The following is a 22,891-nucleotide window of genomic DNA, read 5'->3' on the forward strand; positions in this document are numbered from 1 at the left end:
CCCTGCCCCTCTCCATACATTCCCTCGGGTCAGTGAAAGTATGAGTCAAATCAGCCTTCATCCTGTCCCTGTGTGGCATTTCTCCTGCTTCATGGCAGTGAAAGTATTTGGTGATACTGTTAGGAGAGTCCAACCCTGTGAAACAGCTCATGTCATTGTCTTTCATTCAGTCCCACTGTGTACATTCTGAGACCTGTGTGTGCATGTGTGTCTGTTGCAGAGAACCTTCCCATGTTCGTGTATTTCCTTTAAGAGTGTGATCACAGAATGTTTCTAGCTTTCAGAGTTTATTACTGGATAGTTTCAACCACAGACTGTCTTTCTACAAATGATTCAGACTGGTTTAATTTTATGCATATTACATTAAATGCATAGTGATTTTTTTGGTATGTTTTATGCTATTAAGGTAGACTAATGTGCTGTACAGCAGCGGTTCTCAAGTCCAGTCCTCGCGCCCCCATGCAGTGCACATATTGCATGTTTCTCTTATCACTTCAGACGTTTGTTCTATTCGAACGTAAGTGTCCTGTGAAGTGGACATCACAGGATATTCCGCCATGATCCCAGTTCAAAGCCAACGTATATGTTCCATTCAAAGTGTAATGAAGTGTGTGATACAGGAATTTAAATTGTATTTATTTACAGAGGTATATGATGTCACACTTGGCCGTGTGTGAAGACGTTGCGCAGCACGAATCTGTGAGTTAATGTTCTGAAGTGAGGTACACTTCAACAGATTTGCCCTGTTCAGAGAGCAGGCAGCAAGGAACACTGTGTAGGGACCATGTCAGTCGGGAACACAGTTAATGTAAAGAGATCACTTCTAACAAGCTGATTATCTGAATCATAGAGAGACACATAGGAAATGTGCAGAGCAGGGGGGCGTGAGGACTGGAATTGAGAACCGCTGCTGTACACTCATGTACGGTCACATCAGTGTGCTTAGATGTGCTTTAGAAAAAGAATCACCAGCTGGTTGAACTTATCTGTTCGGTTTCGCTGCACTCAGAGTCCAGCTGAAACAAATACACTGCTGTTCAAATGTTTTGGGTTTAGTAAGATTGGTTTTGTGTGTTTTTGAAACGAGTAACTTATACTCACTAAGGCATTTCAAAAATACAGTAAAAATTGTAAAACTGTGAAATATTATTACAATTTAAAATAACTTTTCCATTTAAATATAAAAAAATATATAATTTTGATGGCAACGTTGAATTTTTCAGCAGCCAGTACTCCAGTCCTCAGTGTCACATGATTCACATGATTTTGCTTAAAAAAGAAAAAAAAAATTTAATAAACAAATAATATATTTTTTTTTATTTTTGTGGAAACCATAGTCATTTTATTTCAGGATTTTTAGATGAATACAAAGTTCAAAAGCACAACATTTGATTGATTATTTTATTTTATTTTTTTACTGACACTTTTGCTAAATTTCTTAAAAAAATAAACAATCCAACTATATTTTTAACTATCAACTTTCTTTGTGTTTTGTTTTTTGACTGGTAATGCATAATATATAAGGTACCAGCCTGCTACACTAGAGAGAACTAAAAACGTGAACTAGCTGGTTTAAAGCTTACAAGCATTCAAAAATATAGTTTTATTTGAGGAACTTGATAGCCACTAAACTGGATCCTGTCAACCGCAGTGTCTTTAATGTAGATGGAATTTACATTTTAAAATATGTTTCTGTTAATTACATATTTTTTCTAAAGAACCACTCACAGTACAGTTTTATTATTAAATATTCTGTAATTATTTCTATCAGATTTACCTTCCCTAAATGAAATAAAAAGTGAAATAAGCTGCTGCTGGTTGCCTTGAGTTTGCAGTCTTTTTCTGTTAATTTCATTTCAATTAAATTTCAATCTTCATCATTGGTATACCAGACTTAATAGGTGTCCGATCCTGGTCCTGGAGGGACAACATCCTGCAGAATTTTGCTCCATCTTGTCCCATCATACCTTCCTAAAACATTCTAATAATCCAGAAGACCTTGATGACCTTGGTTCAGGTGTGTTTTATTGGGGTTGGAACTAAACTCTGCAGGACAGTGGCCCTCCAAGTGCAAGACTGGACACCGTTGTTATAGATTAGAGATGAACAGTTTGCTTCTTCAAGATCTTCTACTGGATCAAAGCAGGAATTGTTTAGAAAGCAGTGATTCACAAATTCTCTCTCTGTTTTTCTTTCTCTCTCAGAAAGGGGAGCAGTGGAGAGGCTGGTAGAGAAGTTGAGCTCGAGGACTTACATGAGGACGAACCACCCACCTCTTGAGTTTCTTCATAGATCCTGAAGCGTTCTGCATTGTCCTTCCAGCCCTTTGAGCAGATGATGATCATGACCCAAACCGCTCCACTACACTGTTTCCACAGACTTCAGGCTTACCTTGGCACTGAACTGGATTCTGCTGTTGCTAGTCATCCTTCCGGCTTTTCACTTTTATCAGTTCTTGCACAAGGATCCCTTTTCCTGCCTATGGTTCTCATGAAACCTGGCCTTGATAATGTGGCCGAAAACTATTCTTTCTCCTTCAACCCATTTGGATCTTTCCACTTTCGTCCTCTCATCCTGGCTAAACAAGTAGATTTTGGATGGAATCTACATTAGGCCAGGTTTGTGTGAAAGACAGACTACACCGCAAGCTTTAAAACTACAGCACAGACAATAGATGCTATTAACTTGGTGTGGCGCCTCATGAAGCTTAAAACACATTGATGCAGTGTGCTGCCATCATAAAATCTGTACATGTATTGAAAATAATAGCAATGGCATCTTGCCTTTTTGCATATGGTAATGTGCAATTCTTAACCCTATCCATCATAGCATGCAGAAATATGCCTTTTTCCATAATGGTTATATATATCTCATGTTTTTCATTTTTGTATACCATCAGATTTTTTTTGTTAATTTAGATACAATATTTAAACACACACATACAGTGTTGTACTGTGAATCAAAGGGGCTTATGTAACTAAAATACACTAAACGAGGCTCTTGTCTGCACATAGTCAGTAAATTCTTGAAAACAGGGCTTTCTCATGAAAAATACAGCGTGTTTGAGTGCTCGGTGTAACCATTATCTAGAATAGGGCTTATTTTCCATGTTTGTGAATTTTGCAAATCCAGCGTTCGGATTGCAGCAGATACAGGGCTCTTGTGTCGCAGCGCTTTGTCTCTCTGCAGGGACAAAATGTGTCATTGTTTACCAAGTCTTCAGACTCCAAAATGCCTGTTTGTCATCAGCAGTGCTAACTCTAACCCTCGAACACACATGCAAACATGCCGCCGAGGCAAGCAAGTGTGCGCTTATCACTTTCACTCAAAACAGACAAGCCAATTGAGGGAAGGATCGAAAGTGAACTGCCATTCAATATCATCGCGGTTCCTCTCGGCCTGAATTAATTAACTCTGTCCAAAACAATACAGCCTTGTTTATGTTGTATTGTCTGTCAGGCGAACCCATCATCCCCAGTTTTTGAATCACATTTTCTGTGTGGACGGACGTTGTTAAATGCACAGTGGCGATTGAGATATTTGATTACCAGCACAGAGAACTCATGTTAATTAGATTTTTATTGTTGTGAAACTCTCACTGAGCGTGTCACAGTTTTAAAAAGACAGTTGACCCAAAAGTGAAATACGGTTGTCATTTTCTCAAGGTCAGTTCACATCAACACAAATGTTTGGCACAAAAATGTGTTCCGCATTTTATATGTAGTTTTTTTGTTCAGACCATTGCTTAAAAATGCTGCCCATGGCTGAATGAAAATTACAAAATTGAATCTGTTAAATAGGTGATGCTGTTAAAAAGCAGAAATATCCCAGTTATTTTGGTATTATAAGTACTGTGCAGTTTTTCATTACTGACTCTAATGAAAAACATAATTTGTTTGTGAGCACAATCAAATATTTTTTTATGTAACAGCAGAAGCTATTGATATGATCAAAAGTAGAAATCTTATTGGTTGCCCAGTCTTCTATGCAGTGCAATGAAAGAGAGATTACAACATCTCTTCATAAAAAAAAAAAGGTTCCACTGTCGCCATACAGATGTTTGTGTCAGTCTAAAGAGGTGCATCGATAGCCGTTCATTCAAATTCATCTTTATCATACCACATATTATTCTTGGTGAGAACAGGCCTTCACCCTCGTATCATTTCAAACGGTATGATATCTAGAAGAATGTCCAAGCTGCTTATTTCATATGTAATGAAATTGGATGGGTCACCGTTCCCCTTTGATACGGAAAAGTGCAGCTTTGACTATTTCAGGGTGAACTGCCTCTTTAATTCATTTTACAAGAATAAAACTGGACTCAATCAGGTCAGCTGCCAATTATTTCCAGTAAACTGATTATGTAAGCAGTGAATGCTTAGAGGAAACCTTCAACCGATCTCACTCGTTCAGAGGACTCATTATCGCTTATATGAAGACATATTGATAAACCACAGTGAACCACTTTCATTATATTCTCACTAATATCCTGAGCTGATGGTGGTCCATTTTTCTGACTCCTACACAATCTTCCCTTCTTCACTGTCTTCCCCATCTCTCTTTCTCTCGACGAACCTCTTTTATACACATACTCTTTTTAGATAGCATCATGCCCATACCATTTTCTCTTTAAACTGGATTACGCAGGAAAACCATTTTCAGTGCCAAACAACTAGTGTTTTTTTGGTTTGTTTGTTTTTCTCTCTCTTTCTCTCATTCTGTCTGTATGGAGTAATTGATTCAGGCATTAAATGGAGTCTCGTTTCTGTTGTGTATTCTGTATGTGGTACTCAGGGTCTGGACACTGCTGTTCTGAGAATACAGAGAGAATGGAGGAGCATATTCTGTGTTCAGGAGCTCTAAGGTGTATTTATAAATTCACCAAATGGTTTTAAATGATCTCCATTCTTCTCTTATGTATGTGGGTGTGTAATCACATTTGTCCATTCTGTCTGAAATGTACAGTAGTCTCGTCAGTTATTTCTTGATGTATGCTATGCACATGTTAGTGTCTTGACGAATGGCATGTCTCTTAACTTGCTATAACCTTTTACAAACTTCTCCCTGGGTTTGCTATTCCTTTGGATATCTATGTAAGACAAAACATATCATGTCTAAAACCCCTTTAAATTGTTTCCTGCAGGACTTTTGTATAAGCTATACATATGCAGCAGCCAGTATGCCATACCTCAGTTTGAGCAGTCTTTTCTTTTCTGGGTTCGGCTCATGTGCAATAGATGAGGTTTGATCATTAGCCTACTCACATTTACAGAAGTTTCCCTTATTTGGGTCTCTGAAGAAGGGAAGAAAAAAAAGCTATGGCTATTTTTAGGCACTTTGCAGCTGCAAAACGTTCTTGCTTTATGCTTTTTTAATTTCCCTTTATTGATTTAAAAGTAAATCATAAATGATACATGTATATACATCGTAGAACACTGTCTCAGAACTGCCCAGTTATTTGTGTCAGAGTGCCTGATATTGCTGGTTATTAATAGACATTTGTATTCTGCTGCATTGATCTGAATGTAACTGTTTAAAAAAAAAAACTCTAAGAAAATAGACAAAAAAAAAGAGCATGTCCTGAGAAAGCACTGAATGCAACTCTAACTATGTAAATATGTACCAAAGCATATAAAGATGCTATTTTTTGCATGCTTTTTGTACCCAGACATAATCAAAAACAATAAAGATATCACAGGTGACTCGGGTTCCTCCTTTGTTTTGTCACATAGGATTTTATTATTATTGTCAATTGCACGTGATAAAAAAATCATTGAAATGTACCTACTAATAAAATGTGTAACAGTAGCTATAGTATAGGAAAATAGTATTTTTGTACACAATAAAACCAAACAATCCTTCATGGTGCTGTCTGATTTTAAAATTGTTCAAGATTAAAACAGAAAAAAAGTAAATTAAAAACTCAAATTTAGGTCAATTCCAACAAATACAAAACAGACAAATTCTCACTGTCAACTTCTTGCTTATTAGTGTGCATGTTGCTAGCATATTTGTTGCTTATTATTAATTGTAAAGCACATATAAATGCCTTATTCTGCATAACCATATTTTAGATCCCTTAATTCACCCAATGCCTAAGCCAATGCCTAAGCTTAACAACTACCTTACTAATTAATAATAAGCAGCAAGTTTATGAGGGAAAAGTCGAAGTTAATAGTGAGAATTGGACCCCTAACTAGAGTGTGACCAAACTATTTTGTTCTATGGAAAACTATTTTGTTATTTGTTATAAAGAAAGACTGTATGACACGCAAGAATGAAATATATGGGCATGGAATATTGATTTGAGTAATAATTTTGGGGACCGAACACAATAGTTTCCTGGCTAAGTGGTCGGAATATGTCACTATTTCTGAAATATTTGATCACTGAATGCTGCATTAGAATCAAGTAGTGCAGAAGGCTGTGTAATAATAATAAAATAACAGACCTCCGAGTTTGGTGAATGAGTTAAAACAAGAAGCCTAAATCCCTCACCATTCTGCCTTTCAGAGCTGGTTAGCTTCAACCCCCTATGGTGGACTAACCGTCTAAAATGTATTTCTCACAAAAATTGTAGGCTCACAGTTTACTTGCTACAAAAACAACAACAACAATACCTTTACAAAATGCATATTAGAAAATAACAATTTCAATTTTAAGGTGATACATTATCCAAAGTTAAATATGGGTGACATATCCAGACATGGCAAATGCCAAGAACTTTGGGAACCTTGTAAACACCTCAAAACCCTCACACAATTGTGTACCTTTACAGTCCTGAGCCTCTCGATATTATCACATTCAGTGGATATCAGTTATGTCTTAAATTGTAACAGTGAATTAATGTCTTTCTTTTGTAGTTTGGGAAGGATGTGTTATTTAGAAAGGAAAAGTGATGCCTGACAGTTCTGTGTCAAGTCTCCCAGTCGTCTTGTTGAAGCTCCAGTGTTTTTCTCCCCTCTCTCTCTCTCTCTCTCTCTCTCTCTCTCTCTCTCTCTCTCTCTCCAGTGCAGTAGTCAATCATCATGACAGCCATCCTGACTTCACTCCTGCACACAACAAAGATCAGAATTACTGTGACCACAACTACGGTCAATTTGAAAAGTTGTCTATGGAGATACGCCATAATTCTACAGAGATCTGCAGCTGAAATGATTTTAATGGCATGTTACCTTCGATAGATCTCTTTCTGTCTTTGACTGGGGCAAGGCTGGCTTCTGTGAAAGGGCAAATACATATCTGAGACCATTTCCCATGCTCCTATCAACCCCAATGTGTTTCTTTCTCAGAAAGCTGCTAGAGTGGGAGTCCTAGAGGTTAAGATGTGGCCTCACTTTCCTTTCTTATAAGAAACAAGTATGGTCAATGTGCTTCGTTGCTAGGGTAACTATCACTGCAGAGATTTCTAGAGGAAGCTGTGGTGTTGCGTGGACTTGAATACAGTAGTCTTGCACACTGCCTACGTGCATACAGATCAGAAGTAAGATACTTAACTGACGCAGATGTGGTTATACTTTTCCACTCACATACACTCCCTCAGACGTGCTTTTCACATTTGAACTATAGTTCAATCCTGGATGTTTCCATAATGACACTATGGGAATGTAGCTTGATGTAAATATTTGGAAACTGCATTGCATCTGCCCAAGTAACAGTTTTTTTTTTTTTTTTTTTTTGCATGGCACCTAACTATGTATCTCTGCTGCCATCTTGTGTCTCGGTAGTGGACTAGCATGGAGCTCTCAGGGACACAAAGACAAGTTTGATTCCAATGAAATATTTGATTTTTTTTTTTTTTTTCATTTAAAAACAACACTCACCTCTTCCAAGATTTCTGTATTCTTGAATTTCATGTTTTTGTAGAAATCTCTCTTTGGAACTAAATATAGGAGCAGCATATCGCACACAACGGTTGCCTAAACAAATGAGAGCAAATGTTAGTTCATTTCCCAACCCGATTCCAAAGAAGTTGGGAAACTGTACATATTGTGAGTAAAAAAGGAATGGAATAATTTACAAATCTCAAACTTATTTTATTCACAAAAGAATATAGATAACATATCAAATGTTGAAAGTGGCTCATTTTGGATTTCATGAGAGCTACACATTCCAAAAAAGGTTGGGAGAGGTAGCAATAAGATGCCGGAAAAGTTAAATGTACAAATAAGGAACAGCTGGAGGACCAATCTGCAACTTATTAGGTCGATTGGCAACATGATTGGATATGAAAAGAGCCTCTCAGAGTGACAGTGTGTCTCAGAAGTCAAGATGGGCAGAGGATCACCAATTCCCCCAATGCTGCGGCGAAAAATAGTGGAGCAATATCAGAAAGGAGTTTTACAGAGAAAAATTGCAAAGAGTTTGAAGTTATCATCATCTACAGTGCATAATATCATCCAAAGATTCAGAGAATCTGAAACAATCTCTGTGTGTAAGTTTTAAGGCCGGAAAACCATACTGGATGACCGTGATCTTTGGGCCCTTAGACAGCACTGCATCACATACAGGAATGCTACTGTAATGGAAATAACAACATGGGCTCAGGAATACTTCCAGAAAACATTTTTGGTGAACACAACCCACCGTGCCATTCGCCGTTGCCGGCTAAAACTCTATAGGTCAAAAAAGAAGCCATATCTAAACATGATCCACAAGCGCAGGTGTTTTCTCTGGGCCAAGGCTCATTTAAAATGGACTGTGGCAAAGTGGAAAACTGTTCTGTGGTCAGACGAATCAAAAGTTCTTTTTGGAAAACTGGGACGCCATGTCATCCAGACTAAAGAGGAAAAGGACAACCCAAGTTGTTATCAGTGCTCAGTTCAGAGTTCAGCCTGCATCTCTGATGGTATGGGGTTGCATGAGTGCATGTGTCATGGGCAACCTACACATCTTGAAAGGCACCATCAATGCTGAAAGGTATATCCAAGTTCCAGAACAACATATGCTCCCATCCAGACATCGTCTCTTTCAGGGAAGAACTTGCATTTTCCAACATGACAATGCCAGACCACATACTGCATCAATTACAAAATGATGCCTGTGTAGAAAAAGGATCCGGGTACTGAAATGGCCAGCCTGCAGTCCAGATCTTTCACCCATAGAAAACATTTGGTGCATCATAAAAAGACAGATACGACAAAGACCTAAGACTGTTGAGCAGCTAGAAGCCTGTATTATACAAGAATGGGACAACATTCCTATTCCTAAACTTGAGCAACTTGTCTCCTCAGTCCTCAGACGTTTGCAGACTGTTATAAAAAGAAGAGAGGGTGCCACACAGTGGTAAATATGGCCTTGTCCCAACTTTTTGTGATGTGTTGATGCCATGAAATTTAAAATCAACTTATTTTTCCCTTAAAATGATAAATTTTCTTAGTTTAAACATTTGATATGTCATCTATGTTGTATTCTGAATAAAATATTGAAATTTGAAACTTCCACATCACTGCATTATGTTTTTATTCACAATTTGTACAGTGTTCCAACTTTTTTGGAATCAGGTTTGTATCATATTCTTGTTTCAGTTTCAAGTCAGTCATCAGCATTGTCATTGAGTCATTTTACACTAGCATTCAAATGTTTAAGGTTAGTGTGATTTTTTTTTTCATACTAATGCAAGGATGCATTATTTTTATAAAAATTTACAGTAATTACTTTAAAATTTATTTTCAAGTAATTATTCATCAAAGAATACTTACAAATATTTCCACAAAAACATTAAGCAACACAAAACGCTGTTTTCAACATTAATAAAAAAGTTTCTTAACCGAATCAAGATATTAGAATGGTATCTGAAGGATCACATGACACTCAGCCTTGCCATCACTGATAGATCATTATACAGACCAGCGATTCAACAATTTTCAAAACATTGCTACTTCTACTGTATTTTGATCAAATAATTGCAGCCTTGATGAACATAAGAGAACTCTTTCAAAAGCATTAAAAAATCTGACTAACCCAAAAAATTTCAACAGTAGTGTATTTGTTTATTTATTTTTGGCCACAGACTATCATAGTGCACTGATCAGATTGAAGTATACTTCAGAGAGCTGGGTAATACACAGTAGTTCCACATTAATGCATCTTTTAATTTTTACATGGATGGTGCAACACAAAATATTTTTACATCTGGTATCATCTCTTTCATTAAAAGCAGAATCCAAAGGATGGAGTCTGTAGTTAAAAGTAATTGAGGAAATTATACCAGGAATCTCTTTATATAAGTATAGAAGTTTATTCTTTGTGACACTCACCACTCCAAAGATTCCCACTCCTGAGCCTATGGCCGTCAGCGTAGGGATGATATCAAATTTTCCTGCCTGCAAGGAACAGTTGTAAACAAATGGAAATGTGCAGGTCCCATAATTTTTTTTGTGAATGAGCCATAAAAAATAAGCTTACCTGTCCATGGACAATGATGTCTATGCGTACACCAAACACCTTCATTAGCGTTCTCCTTTCCTCCCCATTCTCCACATAATATTTAGCATATCTAAAACAGACATAATAGTTTCACATAATAGTTCTGGTAGTGAATACACTTGATATATTCTAAAAGTTCTTCAAAACCATTTTTATTGATTCTTTCACATAACGCATCAAAGCTCACAGGTTCAGGAATTATACAGTTCAGCAAAACTGACCTTTTCTCATTTTAGCTGTATTAAATGAACATGAATATTGACCAGGTAATCAGTGATTATCACTGATTATCAGATTTCTTGGACAATGTTCATTTTCCTTGTCTCTTTTATAGTTCTGCTTAGTTCTCTTTTATAGTTCTGCTATATAACTTATAGTTTAGAAAGGGTTAAACCTTCTTACCCACCTAAAATTGTATCCCAATGATGGTTTCTCTTCTTTGTCCCCATTTTTCCCCGTTCCATAAAGACCATAGAATTCATAGTTTGGTTTGCATTGTCTTATATTCAGGTCCAGATTGCAGTCCCAGTCGATGAGGACTCCTATAGCACCACCCTTACACATCACATGGGAAATATCATGGAGATTATCATCCCATGTTTCTGTAATCTTCTCCAGATCTAAAATATTTCACTAAACAATAATACTCGTTAACCTATAAAACATATAATACTGTACAAAATACTGTAGCCTACCATTTTACACCATACAAATCAATACATCAGTCATTTGGAAGTCTATATGGAAGACTGAATGCATGTGTTAAGAACAAGTGTGAGCAGGTGTGTGTATTTATAGTCATCGATGTTAAAAACCTACCACACGAGCGATCTCTGAGAAACTGAACCCAGAACGCTCAACAATGTCTCCCAGTCTGAAGATGGGACACAGTGGATCAGTCTTGGGATGATACAAACACTTGTTGATGTAACTCTGATTCACACTCTCCACCAAGTTACTTCTAGAGAGAGAGAAAAAGAGTGAGGTGTACTTTAATCAGTTAGACAAAACTAATAAAACTGAGTGCTGCATTTTAAGCCTGGCCTTCAATAACATATACAGTACTATATTTGTATGAACTGTACAAATATTGTTATAGTATGATGCTTATTGCAAATCCACTAAAAATGAGTATTGATGTGAGAGAGACCGCTACAGCTTTGGTTTTCACAAAAATTAGTTTGGGATGAAAAAATAAATGCAGACTATCTTTAGAACCACAATAAACCAGTGGATTAAGGGCACATTCAAAATAATCTTTTTCTAAGGTTAAAAGTTCCTTTTTATTTTATCCTCCTTTGTCCGAATTTACATGTCTTTGAAAATTTACCACAAGGAAAAGTTGAAGTTTTACCTTACTACATTAAACTGGGGAAAGGTAATGGAGTTTTTGATGAACAGTGTGTAGTTTTCTGCTGTCAGCAGGATTGGAGGGCTGCGAAGAAATATAAGAGGGACAGAACAAAGTTAAATGGATCAGACCAAAACTGTAGGCTGATTCAAAACCGTTTTGAATACAATCGGTCACATGCCCCAGCGTAAAAACATATTTTTATGTTTAAAGCAACTGTCAAGTGTAATTAGATTCTTTTGTTTAGTTTCCAAGATTTCGAAACAAACACAAAGTTCAAGTCATTCAGGAATGGTTGCTTTTTATTAAACAGCATCTTATCAATTCATTATGGTTGAACTATAACACATTGCTGGTCTATGGGCAACCAGATCTTTTTTGGTGGGTTTATAACTTAGTGAAAGTGAAGTGGCATGTGGCCAGATATCATGACCCAACAACAATAAAATAGGCATGCATACTCTGGTATTTTACGGTCGTCTTCGACTGGACACCAGGAGTAGATCTCACAAGTATTGTTTATACACTTGCCCGTCATGTGCCCTGAGAGAGACAGTGATGCCGTTAGGTGAAGAGTACTGGATAAGAGCTTTGGTGTTGATCAGAACAGACTGAAACAAAACAAGACAGGCCCAAAGAGAGATTGCAGGGTATATCGTTGGATCCAAAAGTCTTATGTCCCTTGTGAAAATGCTTAGATTTAGCATTTTCTAATTTAACACCAATGTACATTTACCCTTACATATATTTATCCACGTTTACAATCCAGGTTTAAATAATAATTTGAATCCCACATTTTCTATACGGATTTAGACTTTGGATACCCACTGTATATGCACAAACACACACATACACATAAACAATGTCATACTTTTGATTTACTCTCAGCACAAGAATGCACACTTCAAAACTGGTATTCAGAAACATGTTTTAAATATTAACATTTTTAAATTGTAAAAGTATTCAAATTGAAAAGTACACATTTTTTGTGTAGAAGATTGTCAGACATTGTGAAATCACTAAGAAAAAAATCAAATACATTTGTTTGGTTGATACACAACTATTTCCATTAGCAACTGACAGATTTCAGTGAGGAGCTGCCATGACTTTGATGTTACTTAATCAACTTTTCTCTGAATTAATGAGCATGAAGGATGATTCTATCAGTCCAGTTATTTAGGAATGCTTTCACCAAATTGCATTTGGTCATATTTTTATTTTATTTCAGTCTGACTTTTTTTAACATTTACATTCACAAACTTGCTTTGTTAGTAGAATAAAATTGACAAACTTTTGTACCACCATTAAAATACACTTAGTCTAATAATACAATATAACACATCCCTTGTGTCAAAGAACATCTAAATATATCAGAGACATGACACAATAAACATGAAAACATATGCAGTCTGAAGCATTGCAAAAACAACAAGAAGCTTGTGTGTTTTCAAGGAAAACAACTGTGAATTTTACCCTGAATTCAAAGGGTCAGAATTGTAACAAGATTAAAGAAAATATGTGTTGCATGGTGAAGTTTGTAGGAGGTTTGTGCCAATTGCCCATGACTGGAAGTCATGGCAGTTTGAATTTCTGCAATGTGAGATAGTGCTGTTTACATACGTCTGTATTCCTGGAGTAAATCATTCTGCTAGGCTGCATGTTAAACTGAGTCAATATTTGAGTATTTGTGACCCACACAAAGCTCACGGTATCAGTCAGTAATGTGGCTTTGACTGTATTTTCCTTATTTAAATCAGCTTGTTGTTAAGTGTTTATTAGCTATTGGTGTTCCCATTAGCAATGTTGATTGAGTTTAACACCAACTACTACTACTAAGCTTTGCCAGTCCTTTGCCAGTATTTAACATGAGTTTAATTTATGTTTTGTAGCAGTGGAATAATTTTGCAAAGCTCCTGTTATAAATTATCAGCTAAAATTTGGAGAATGTTTAAAACTGAAATAAATGATAAAAATAAATAAAAATGAGTGAAGATGAGTGAAGATATGGAATGTTTTGTGTGTGTGTGTGTGTGTTTATTGTTTTTTTTTTATTTTTTTTTATTCAGTACTATATTAATTCATATTCTTTAAAAACTGGCAAAACAGCTGTATAGAAACGGCTTGTCACACCAAGTAATCTAAATCTGGATAAGAGTGGATCTCTGGTAAATAACAGACATCTGTAAGCATGGGGTAAAATTCATCAAAGCTAAGAAAAAATTAAGAAAAAGCCTTCGAGCATGATAGCAAAGCATGTTAGTGAATGTTAGAGACTTACAGAGACGACAGCATGGACGATGTGCAGGTTTGTCAGTTAGGACAGTAATTAGGCTCCCTTTGATTCTGAGTAGAGCTGAAACCAAATGCTTATGTGCAAGTGCACCAATTTTCTTACCCAATGATCATTTGAATTCTGTGGTACATATCTTAGACCGCTGGTGCATTGATTTAGTTACCAGTCAGGGTCAAAGGGATTTTACAATGGCCATGAAAAGACACTTAACAAGTGAGTTCCTCTGCCCCTGGCTGTTAGTGATGCGAAGTTATGCTGCTGCTTCCTTCTGTCGGAAAAATTAAATAGTTAAACTTTACCATTTCCCATACGTTTGTATTTGCCTTCATCACATTCTGCGTCAGAATTGCATGTGTTCTTCCCATCTGGCAGCTGAAATTCACAAAGGAAAGCAATCACTTTAATGGGTATTAGGGTTAAATTAAGCCCCAACTGTCCTGTTGAATATATGCAAATGTGAGATCCAAATGAGACAGGATGCACCGAATAACCACAAAACTCAATTCTTGAAACCTGGTTCTTGAGACTTATTTGTTTGAGGAAAGCTTTGCAGGTAGGGCAATAAAATCAAATAGAGAGTCAAGTGAAAGTCAAATATAACTGAAGTACACCAAGAGCAGGAAAATGAATTAAGAGATTGTACAGGAAATGTAGCCATGCTATGTTCTTGGAAATTAACAGATTGTATCGCAGGTTATATGTGTGTTTTACAAAGGACAATGGGGGAAATAAGTGACACTTTCAGTTTCTTTTTAGGATAAGATGGATAATAATCCACTTTCTGTATTTCTGTAACTCATCATTTTAGATTTAAATTAACCTTGGGTGGTTGGCAATCAACCACACAGTAAAATGTATTTGCCTTGCATGTATTAAGGACTAAATTAAGTGCTAAAATGCATTGGACTTTAATTTTGGCTTACTGGTACGTTGCATCTGTTGTAAAAATTAATTCATATTAATATCATACTTAAGTGTCACACACCATTACAAACATATCAGTTTAGCTTTGACTTAAAAAACACTAGAGAATTGTGACTGTACATAATATGACCAGACTATTTTGTATTTTATGCATTTTAATGATCAAAGCAATAAATCTATTGAAAAATATGCACTAATTAAATGTTAAAAAAGATTGTCTTTATACAGTATTTCAGCCTTTATTATAAGGGAAACTATATTCAAACTAAACAAGCATGTACACCCTCAGATTTTTTAATTGAATTATGAATGCAAAAAAATAAATAAAAAACATACAAACTTTACCATGCACAATAAATTAAACTTTCAACTACTAGTTTTCAATTAATTTTAATTAATTTATTATTTAATTTAATTATTATTCATAATTCGGATATTAATTTAGTTTGGTCTCAAGCAGGACTGCCTCGTGCCTTCCCAAAAAAAAAAAAAAAAAGCTGCATGACGTCCCTCATCCCTTATTTCTGAGAAACAGGCTACTGTATATTAACTGGGGGGGGGGGGGGGGGAGACAATCAGGATATGACTCATATAGAGAACTTACAGAGAAAACAAACAATTATGAGAGCCATAGCTATGAAAGCCGATAGAGATCTAGAGAAAAAGACATATTGACATACCTCAGGACATTTGTCCTGTTTCTGTCCCACAGTGGCAATGTAGTTCGTCATCACAACAAAAGACGAGTCACCCTGGAAAACGGAACAGACAGGACTTGAAGGGTAACACATGACCATATGTAGTTTCAATCTCTAAACACAATCCATTGTGCGGATGGCTACAGAGTGCCATGTTGAATTTACACTACATCTTTTGTCTATTAGGTCATACAGTGGTTGCATAAGAAAGTGAGTTTTTGAAACGCACAATGCTCGCTTGACTTCATGCTACTGTTTTTGACACCCATGCATGACATGATAAACGTCCTTTGTTAAAACCAAAACCGAAAACAGACCTCGAGAAACCCGTCTCTGTATATTTGGTTCAGTATTAAAAGCTTGATTTAATCTCTGCAGACTGACATGGCTATATTTTCAGCTCACATCAGAGACCCAGCTGTGTTTAAGACTGAATCTAAGATTTAACCTCAACCTTAAATAGTCAAAGTGTCATTTTTCTCATGTTTCTGCTCTGCTGGCACTGTTAGCTTAGTGGCAGCAACCTGTACTCAATAAGTGGTTTATTTATTTATTTTTAATGGTCATTGACACCAGTGTTTTTGTGCAGAATCCTAGAATACAGAAATGATTTGAATATGCTGATTATCACCGTTAAAAAGCTTTTTTATATATGGAAACTGTAATACATTTTTGTCAGGATTTTTGATGAATGAAAATTAAAAACAATTTATTTGATTTAGGTAACATTATATATCTCTTTACCATCACTCTTGATAAATATAATTTTCTGTTAGGGCTGTGTTTAGGGATGGTGAATAGAATATAAAGTTTGTACAGTATAAAAATCATGTCAATAGAAAGTCTCAGTATGACATGAAAACCCAGTGTGTGTGCATGCGTGTGTGCACAACAGTGCTGATATTTGTTATCGTGATGCACATATATTTGTTATTTGCTTTTTTGGATGTTATTATTTGACTTAATCTAGTAGCTCCTGGAGCCACTCCTTTGATTGCTGAGTGATGACGTGTTTACTTTCCTGTCAACAGTCTGTCTGTTTCTTATTGCACTGGGTGCTTTCGGCAAAATAAGTACACAGTCTGAAACTGCAACAGGCTGCTTGCATAAAGTATATAATGGCAGACATTTTCAATTTATTAAAAACTTTACAGTAAACATACAATTAAAAATATTGTAAAAAAAAAAAATAGTTGATTCTAAATAGTGTCACAATATACAGGTGCATCTCAAAAAAGCACATTAATATAATGGTCAGCAAACCACTTGGAAGTGGTTTTGGCACTGTGGGCAGGAGCTAAAGTCCTGCTGAAAAATGAAATCAGCATCTCCATAAAGCTTGTCAGCAGATGGAAGCATAAAGTGCTCCAAAATCTCCTGGTAGATGTATTGACTTTGGACTTGATAAAACACAATGGAGCAACACCAGCAGATGTCACGGCTCCCCTAATCATCACCAGACTCCAGACCTTGATTTCCAAATGAAATGCTAAATTTACTTTCATCTGAAAAGAGGACTTTGGACCACTGAGCAAGAGTCCAGTTGTTTTTCCCCTTAGCCCAGGTGAAATGCTTCAAACGTTATTCTCTGGTTCAGGAGTGGTTTGGTTCTAGGAATGTGACAGCTGTAGCCCTTTTCCTGAAGACGTCTGACTCTGGCTTCAGTCCACTCTTTGTGAAGCTCTCCCAAGTTCTTGAATCTGCTTTCCCTGACAATCTTCCCAAGGCTGTGGTTATTCAAGTTGCTTGTACACCTTTTTCTACCACACTTTTCCTGTCAACTTTCTATGAATATATTTTGATACAGCACTGTGAAAAGCCAGCCCTTTCAGCAATGACCTTCTGTGGCTGATCCTCCTTGTGGAGGGTGTCGATGATTGTCTTCTGGACAACTGTCAAGTCAGTAGTCTTTTCCATAATTGTGGTTGAATGTTCTAAACTAGCCCAAGAGGTACCCAGTATTTATACTCAAAAATTGAATATTCAATTTTTTTGAGATACTGCTCCCCCCCCCCCCAAGCTGTAAGTCATAGACATCAGAATTAAAACAAACAAACAAACAAAAAAAACTCTTGAAATATTTCAGTTTGTGTGCAAGTTTTTTTTTTTAATTAAATTACAAAAAATAAAGACCTTTTACATGATATTCAAATTTTTGAGATGCACTTGTAGATGTTTACTTGCTGTCAGGGTGAGAATAACCTGCATGTGTCTGCAGATGTTTACACAATACGAGTAGAGTACATTTATCTGTGATTAAGCCAAATTCACTGCCATAATGACTCTCATATGTACCAATATAAGCATGTTTACACTCAGGAAGCATAACACAAAATTTAGTGAATGGACAATTACCATTCAGTAGCCTACATCTGCATTCAAATACATATTTCTTCGATTTCTTAAATAACAATGAAAATAAAGAAAAAATAATGATACCTATGTATTTAAATTAGGGCGTCTGAAGTTTTTAGTTCTGAGGCAAAAATGAGGAGACACAACCCACCTGTTCAGGAAAAACATAATCAGCTACATCCCATATCCGCTCCTTTTTGCTGATATTTGTAAATGCCACTCCCTTCATTTTGGTGAAGACGGAGCCTATGGCAGTATCTACTGACTGGTAGCCTTTCTCATACATGAACACCCACCTAAAAAAAGCAAAAAACAATTTATGACACAGTCTGCTATAATCAAACTGCTGTCTAAAGCTATATGTTTACAGTACACTATATATAGGCTATATATATATATATATATATATATATATATATATATATATATATATATATATATATATATATATATATATATAGTGTACTGTATATATATATATATATATATATATATATATATATATATATATATATATATATATATATACACTGTGGGTATAGAAAAGAATCACCCCCCTTTAAAATAATCACTTTTTTTTCTGTGCAGCCTGAAATGACGATGGACAAAGTTTTTTGTTTAATCCAACTGCTTTTCCTCAGCAACTTAATACATCCAAGTGAAAGAAATAACACCAACACTAAAGAGATAATAATGCAGAATAACTCGGAAAACTTGGAGTTGGAAAAAGGATCAACCCCTTGTGTCAGTATTTTGTTGAACCACCTTTTGATTTAATTACTGCCTTAAGTCTGTTGAGATATGTCCCAATTTCTCTACTAACATTGCACATCTAGACTTTACCATATTTGCCAACTCTTCTTTCCATTACTGCTCAAGTTAAGTTGGTGACCGTTTGTGGCCTGCAGTCTTCAAGTCATTCCACAGATCTTAAATGGGGTTTAAGTCTGGGCTCTGACTAAGGCATGCAAGGACATTCAACTTTTTCTCCTTCAACCACTGTGTGGCCAGTTTTGCTTTGTGCTTTGTCATGTTGGTAGGTAAATCTCTTCCCATTGACAACCTTCTGGCAGAGGGCAGCAGAGTTTCCTCAAGAATTTGATGGATTCGCCCCATTCATATGACCACCTCCATGCTTTACTGTAGGACTGCTGTTATTTATATTGTGATGTACTGAATTTCTGTGAGACAAATCATTTGGTGTTGAGGCAAAAATTATTCATTTTAGAAAGCTCAGACGTGACTTTATGTGCTCTTTCTTGAGGAGTGGATTTTTTTCTTGCAACCTTCACATACAATCCACGTTTGAGGAGAATTTGTGATTCAGATGCACACAATTTCTGCAACTGCTTCAGAGTTGCTGTAGGCCTCTTGGTCACCTCTCTGACCAAAAAACAAAAGAGCAGGATTTCCTCCTGGCTCTTTCTTCCAGTTTGGAGTGATTTCCTGATCCAGGGAGGGTCTGTGTTGTATCAAATAACATCCACCTATTAATAATTGACTTCACTGTGCCTTTAGACATTGATTAAAAAAAATAATATTTTTTTTGTAACCATTTCCTGACTTGTGCCTGTCCACAACTTTGCCCAAATATCTTTTGAGAGTGCCTTGCCTCCCTTTACTTCAGCTGCACTACCAAAGACTGAAATGCTCCAGGAAAGCTCTTTTCATGCTGAGCTAATCAAAATGACCACAGCTGATCACAGTTGAAAGTCAGATGGCTTTGTGTAACACTGAAAAGTTGATTAGCAACTTCTCAAACATGAGATTGAGTTTACAAGTCATTTTTGGGAGGAAAATATCCTTTTTCCAACTCAGTGATTCTGTATTTTTTTTTATATTTATATTTCATCAATTGTCCACTAACATATTCCTGTTGTTGACATTAGGTCCCCTTGGAATTATAAGGTTCTATCTGACATTTTTGTCAAAATGGAGTTATTCACATATTCTCATTCTGTGTCAATATATTTACATTATGTGATAGATGTTTTTAATGTTGTGTACATTATTGGACTTTTTATTTAAAAAACAATAAGGTTCTATCTACACAGTCGAATGAAACACAAAAACTTTGAAACTCAATATGTCAAAACTACTCGGAATGCAGATACATGTAGAACCTTATAATTCCAAGGGGACGATATATAAATTATATTATCTGTATTATTATATGACTTGATGATATTATGATTATATGACCTTATGAAACATTTCTTCATTCCTTCTTTCTATTAATGAAATTCACAGCACACAATTTGTAAATATTGAGCTTATTTGTCAACGGAGAAAAAAAAAGCCGTTTTTTAATTTCATCCTAATACCTTTCACTCAGAGTTGCTATTAGTTTCATTTGTATTGCTTACTGATTGACAATAACAATACAAAATATATTTACCAGTGCATTATTATTTTCAAGTAAAAAGCATATACTGAATCCTCATGATTTGCACTGTTACACTTACTTGCACAGCAGTTGGGGAAAAAAAAACATCATAAGGCTATGTTTCATAGTTTCCATGTGTTCAAACAGTACAGTATGTAGTTGAGCCACTTTGTGTCATATACAAGTAGAATGAAGCAATTTTGGCATCATGCCCTCTAGCAAGACAAGACAAACAGTATCCTTCCCATTGAAGCGTGACTCTCAGTCATCATGTGGCATGCTTAAAGTTGAAATACTGTTCCACACAGACCAAAACTAATACTATTGCAACAGTTTATCAACTTGATCATTTAGTGGTTAATTCAGCTAATTTGACTACAAAAAGACAAACAACTTCCTCATGACTGATAACAGAAGCATCATCCACTTTTAGCTGCACAAACACCAGCTATAGACAACATGTAAGTTTTTAGTGTTTAATGCTTTCTAGCTTTGAATTCCCAAACAAATTCCGCTGTTAGACTGCTGTAATTTGGACCAGAGCTGGATTTGATTCATTAAGGGTAGTCTGCCGATGTTCACTGATAAACTAAAGGGAGTAACAGAGAGGGATAAGAGGGATAACAACTCATATGCTGTTCTGTGATCACTGAAATTAAAGTTTAATACAAGGATGTACTGTAACACCTTGTAAATGTACCCCATGAATAGGAGATAGCCTGCTTCGTATCACAGTATATTAAAGTCACTTTTCCAGTTGTGTTTTTGCTCCAGTGGCTTTATATACTGCACAGTAGTCATTGATTTCAAGAGAAGTGCAACAATTTTATTCAACGTTCATTTAGTTACTTTAACTGTAAATTGTATTGTTTAGACAAGCAGACAAATGACACCCACATAATGTGTTAACTGATGATCAATGGGTTGCACAATACAGGTTTGAATTACTTAAGAGGAAATGAGCAGCATTTGTCTGGACTTGATTGTCCTAAAGGTTAACATCAGCCAAAGTCTGCTTTTTCTCCATGAATGACTACAGCATTACATTTTACCGCTCAAATGAATGTTTGCTTCTATAAACATGTCTGTATGCGAGACACATATCATGAATATCGCGTAAGTGAATCTTTTACACATAGGCCACGTACATCAAGTTATCTAGTACATACTGAGGGCCATCTGTTAGTTGTATGACTGGAGATAAGCTATATGTTATTGAAGCTATGAGCCGTTAAATCTAAATGAGATGCAATAAAAGAAAAAACTTTTGAAAAAGAGAGAGCATACTTTTAAGCAAACTAATCACGTAAAGTACATTCCAGTTTATTAAAATTCTCTTCAGAAATGTGTGTCCTTTCTGAAATAATAACAGTTTGATGGTGTGCTGCTAGTTTGATAAAACAATGTATCTTAAATGGTACATCATGCCCTTAACTCAGCCCTTAACTCTTCAGTTCAATATAAGGCTCATGCCGTTAGTTTGTTTGCATTCTTTAAATTTTTCATCCTTGTTGAAGCATGTTCTGTTCAGTTACTCATGCTCACTGACATTTGCCTGCTTTTCTGTTTCAGGTTTTTAAAGAATAAAATAAATCTCTTACCCGATGATGTAAGCTAGAACACCCATTTGGATGATTCGGCACACAACTGCAACTCTTTTGTTCCTGACCAGAACCTGTCTAGGAGTTTCGTATTCAAAGAAAAAGTCTGAAAACGTTGTCCTTATTTGAGATTTCATTCTTCTTGTTAAAAGGAAAGAGTACAAAGACGTGTTATATCCTCCTCTCTGTCTTCACAAGGCTCTTGTTCACTGGTAAGATGTCCTAGTCAGTACTGTAAGATGTTTATAGAGTGCTGTAATCTGACTTCCTTCCTTGCCTTAACTTTATTTGTCTGTCTCTCTCTTTATTTCTCTCTCTCTCTCTCTCTCTCTCTCTCTGTCTCTTAGACCAAACCCTTCTCAAAGTAAACCAACCACTTTGCATCGTCTACATACACCCTCTTGTGAATATAACACAAATTCATGTACAAGTGAATAAACTTCTTAAGGGAGGAGTGACAACTTAGAGTCCAATTGCAAATAAAGGCTTAATGTCCACCGCACATCTTTCACATGCCTGAAACAGCCTTCTCTCTCTCTCTCTCTCTCTCTCTCTATCAGCACTCTTATTGCGCTCTATGGCAACTGCCTTCCTGAATGAATGCTAAAGATAAAACCCAGTGTTCATTTTACTGTATGTTCACATACAATATAGACAGTTTCACAGGATGATTCTTATAAATGTATGAAGCACCTTAGTTCCAATTGCTTTATACAGTTATGGACCACCATTCTACATCAATTCTTTGCTATAGGACAGAATTTTATTAAATTGTTGAATCCAAACCAACAACATGTACTGTATGTTAGATCCCATACCATCTAAGCTCCTAAAAGAGGTGCTTCCAGAAGTCAT

The 22,891-nt window shown here is 36.0% G+C and overlaps 2 protein-coding genes across 7 annotated transcripts in view; one reads left to right on the plus strand and one right to left on the minus strand.

Moving 5' to 3' along the window:
- Positions 1 to 5,578, plus strand: part of LOC113074853 (calcium/calmodulin-dependent protein kinase kinase 1-like) — a 72,660-nt gene extending 67,082 nt beyond the window's left edge. For all 4 annotated transcript variants that reach the window (XM_026247584.1, XM_026247598.1, XM_026247593.1 and 1 more), the window contains one exon: positions 2,205 to 5,578. In XM_026247584.1, coding sequence (XP_026103369.1) covers positions 2,205 to 2,280 — 76 coding nt within the window. In that variant the 3' untranslated portion in view covers positions 2,281 to 5,578. The remainder of the gene's footprint in view (positions 1 to 2,204) is intronic.
- A 26-nt stretch (positions 5,579 to 5,604) lies between these two features.
- LOC113074881 (P2X purinoceptor 1) lies at positions 5,605 to 22,350 on the minus strand. Of its 3 annotated transcripts, none has more exons than XM_026247610.1 (13): positions 22,037 to 22,350; positions 18,201 to 18,345; positions 15,677 to 15,748; positions 14,384 to 14,444; positions 12,241 to 12,322; positions 11,783 to 11,863; positions 11,248 to 11,389; positions 10,835 to 10,983; positions 10,408 to 10,498; positions 10,260 to 10,325; positions 7,824 to 7,919; positions 7,176 to 7,220; positions 5,605 to 7,052 (listed from the first exon to the last, which is right to left on the minus strand). In XM_026247610.1, the coding sequence occupies exons 1-13, from the start codon at positions 22,171 to 22,173 to the stop codon at positions 7,047 to 7,049; spliced, it is 1,173 nt and encodes a 390-aa protein (XP_026103395.1). In that variant the 5' UTR covers positions 22,174 to 22,350; the 3' UTR covers positions 5,605 to 7,046. The 3 variants fall into 3 exon arrangements, with proteins under 3 accessions (XP_026103395.1, XP_026103394.1, XP_026103401.1); XM_026247609.1 differs by having other exon boundaries at positions 14,372 to 14,444; positions 22,037 to 22,349; XM_026247616.1 differs by lacking the exon at positions 7,176 to 7,220 and having other exon boundaries at positions 14,372 to 14,444; positions 22,037 to 22,348.
- Between the last annotated feature and the right edge of the window lie 541 nt (positions 22,351 to 22,891).

The sequence above is a fragment of the Carassius auratus genome, chromosome 5 (assembly GCF_003368295.1).
Source record: "Carassius auratus strain Wakin chromosome 5, ASM336829v1, whole genome shotgun sequence".
Lineage (NCBI taxonomy): Eukaryota > Metazoa > Chordata > Actinopteri > Cypriniformes > Cyprinidae > Carassius > Carassius auratus.